The 3,494-nt window shown below is 41.6% G+C and overlaps 1 protein-coding gene across 1 annotated transcript; it reads right to left on the reverse strand.

Moving 5' to 3' along the window:
* Positions 1–2,627: 2,627 nt before the first annotated feature.
* On the reverse strand, positions 2,628–3,290 carry LOC142178106 (uncharacterized). The gene is made up of 2 exons (XM_075247436.1): positions 2,889–3,290; positions 2,628–2,687 (listed from the first exon to the last, which is right to left on the reverse strand). The coding sequence occupies exons 1-2, from the start codon at positions 3,288–3,290 to the stop codon at positions 2,628–2,630; spliced, it is 462 nt and encodes a 153-aa protein (XP_075103537.1).
* Between the last annotated feature and the right edge of the window lie 204 nt (positions 3,291–3,494).

Consider the following 3,494-nt stretch of genomic DNA (forward strand, 5'->3'; position numbering starts at 1 on the left):
ACCCTCTTAACAAGGTTAGCCAAGAGATGTACATCCACCCGGTAGATATAAACCAATCAAAACTCGCCAAATTGTCAAAATCCAACTCCAAACAGCTCGAATCTACTCAAATACAACCCAATAATGTCAAACAAAGCCATAGAAATCGATTCCAAATAATAAGGTTCTAGTCTTTAATGAAATCTTGAAAAGTCAATAAAAGTCAACCCAAGCTCACATAGTCAATATCCGAGTAAAGGGGTAGATCCCGACTACCCATAATCCTACGAGTCCCAATATGTGATTAGATTTCTAAACCGAGTCCAAGTCGACACCCAAATCCCTAATTTACGCTCTCCAAAGTTATAGACAAAACCCCTAAATTTCTCTTTCAAATACCAAATTCTATGTGTAGAAATCCTTACCTCCAAGTCGTGGGTGAATATCTCTTACCAAATCTCCAAATCCGAGGTCTAGGGCTCAAAATATGAAAAAGTGGGCAAAAGTTCCAAAAATAATATTTTAAGTAGTCTGCCTAGTGGTATGAATCACGATCATGACACACCCTTCAAGATTGCAAAGGCCAAAAAATTTACCTAGCTGAAACTCTATTTTGCAAATGCGAAGTAGCTCACGCGAACGCGATGTCCTGCCTAGCCTATGCGAACGCGACCCATGCCTCGCGAACGCGAAAGCAGCCCATTTGCCTTACGCCAAACCTTCGCGAACGCGGTTCCCTACACGCGAATATGAAGTACTAGCCCTCATCCCTATGCAAACGCAACACCATTTACGCCTACGCGAAGAGTAAAGCTTTGCCTGCCAACTCTCCTTCTCCTCGATTGTGAGACTCAGCTCCGCGATCACGAAGCACTGCTTCACACCTACAAACCAGGCGCTGCAAATCAAAGGAAAATAGTCAGAAACCATCTTGAAACACACCCGAGTCATCCGGGATCCCCTCCAAACATACCAACAAGTCCATATACTTAATCCAAACTTATCCAAGTGCTCAAAGCATCACGACTAACATCAAAGCCAATAATCTACGATGAAATCCTTCTCTTAAGTTTCAAACTTTCCAACTTCTAACCAGGTATCTGATTCAAGGCTAACTAATCCGGATTACATCCAAACTTTGTACACAAGTTCAAAATAGCAAAAAAAAACCTATTCCAAGTTCCAGAAAAAAAAACTGAATTCGATATCATGAAAGACAACTCCCTATCAAACATAACTCTCTAAACCTTCAAATTGCCAACTTTTGGCAAATGGAGTCAAAACATCCTAGGAACCTCCAAATCCAAATACGAACATACGCCTAAGTCCAAAATCACCATACAAACCTATTGGAACCATCAAACACCAATCTGAGGTCGTTTATACAGAAGTCAAACCTTAGTCAACCCATACAATTTAAGCTTCCAAAATAAGACTAAGTGCCTCAATTCACTTTCAAATCTTCTCGAAGCCAAACCAACCACCACCACCACCCCCAGTAAAACAATAATAAACAACATACCAGGAGAATCAAATAGGGTAAACAAGGCTCAAATACATAAAATGACCGGCCGAGTCACTATATTCTCCCCCTCTTAAACAAACGTTCATCATTGAAGGGGTTTCGAATCATACCTGGAATGCCAAAAAGATGAGGATATCTGCTCCGTATATCATGCTTGGTCTCCCAAGTCGCCTCCTCGACTGGTTGGCATCTCTACTGAAACTTCACTGATGCAATCTCTTTCAACCTGAACTTCTGAATATGCCTATCCAAAATAGCCATCGTCTCTTATTCATAAGCCAAATTCTCATCCACTACAATTAGCTGAAATATAACACATGTGACTAATATTCATGGTACTTCTAAAGCATGAAAACATGAGACATCGGGAGAACTTCCGACAAGCTGGGTGGAAAAGCAAGTCCGTAGGCAACCTCATCAACCCTCTCTAACACCTCAAATAGACCAAAATACCGAGGATTCAACATGCTCTTCTTCCCAAATCTCATCACTCTTTTTATAGGTGAAACTCTAAGAAGAACTCTCTAACCTCCATGAAAGCCACATCACAAACCTCCCTATCAGCATAACTCTTCTTCCTAGACTTTGCTGTACTAAATCGCTCCTAAATCAACTTCAACTTTTCTAATGCATCATTAACCAAATTTGTACCTAACAACCAAGCCTTACCCATATAATGCCTCGTATAGAATGCTAGACCGGTAGCTGTTGTCGCAGGCAGACTCAGCTAATGATAGAAATTGATTCCACTGGCCTCTCAAAACTATAACAAAGGCCCTCAACATATCCTCCAAGATCTGTATGGTCCACTCGGACTACCCATTCATCTGAGGGTGAAATGCAGTACTCAACTTCACTTGTTTGCCCAACTCACACTGATAGCTCTCCAAAAGTGTGATTTAAACTGGGTGTCTCGATCCGAGATGATAGACACAGGCATACCATACAAGAGAACAATCTCTATGATGTATATCTTAGCCAACTTATCCGAAGTGTAGGAAGTCATGACCGGAATGAAATTTGCAGACTTGGTCAATCTGTCCACAATGACCCAAACAACGTCAAATCTCCTCAAAGTTTGTGGCAACCCTACCACAAAATCCTTAGTAATGCACTTCCACTTTCACTCTGGTATATCTAACCTCTGAACCAAACCATTCGGCCTCTGATGCTCAGACTTGACCTGTTGACAATTCAAAAACCACAAAACATGACCAACAATATCCTTCTTCATCCTCCGCCAGCAACAATACTACTTCAAATCATGATACATCTTTGTAGCACCTGGGTGAATAGAATACCACGAACTGTGAACCTCCTCAAGAATCAACTCCATCAAACCATCCACATTAGGAACACAGATTTGACCCTGAAGCCTCAATACCCCATCATCACCAATAGCCATGTTCTTAGCATAACCTTGCAACACCGAGTCCTTAAGGACAACGAAATGGGGATCATCATACTGATGAGCCATGATATGCTCAAATAAGGACAACTGCGCAACAACACAAGCGAGAACTCTACTAGGCTTGGAAATATCCAATATGATGAATCTGTTGGCCAAAGGCTTAACATCCACAGCCAAAGGCCTCTTTATAACTGGGATAAATGCCAGACTCCCCATGCTCTTAGCCTTTCTGCTCCGAGCATCCGCTACCATATTAGCTTTCCCCGAATGATGCAAGTTAGTGATATCATAATCCTTCAACAATCCCAATGATCTCTGCTGCCTCAAATTCAAATCCTTTTGCTTGAACAGATGCTGAAGACTTCGATGATTCATGCCCTCACAAGACACGCCATACAAGTAATACCTCCAAATATTGAGTGCGTGCATAATAGCTGCTAACTCCAAATCATGTACCGGATAGTTCTTCTCATGGGGCTTCAACTAACGCAATGTGTAGGCAATCACCCTACCGTCCTGCATCAAACGCACAATCTATATCAACACCAAAGCATCACAATAAATAGTATATATCCCTAA

Source organism: Nicotiana tabacum, chromosome 24 (assembly GCF_000715075.1).
Source record: "Nicotiana tabacum cultivar K326 chromosome 24, ASM71507v2, whole genome shotgun sequence".
Classification (NCBI taxonomy): domain Eukaryota; kingdom Viridiplantae; phylum Streptophyta; class Magnoliopsida; order Solanales; family Solanaceae; genus Nicotiana; species Nicotiana tabacum.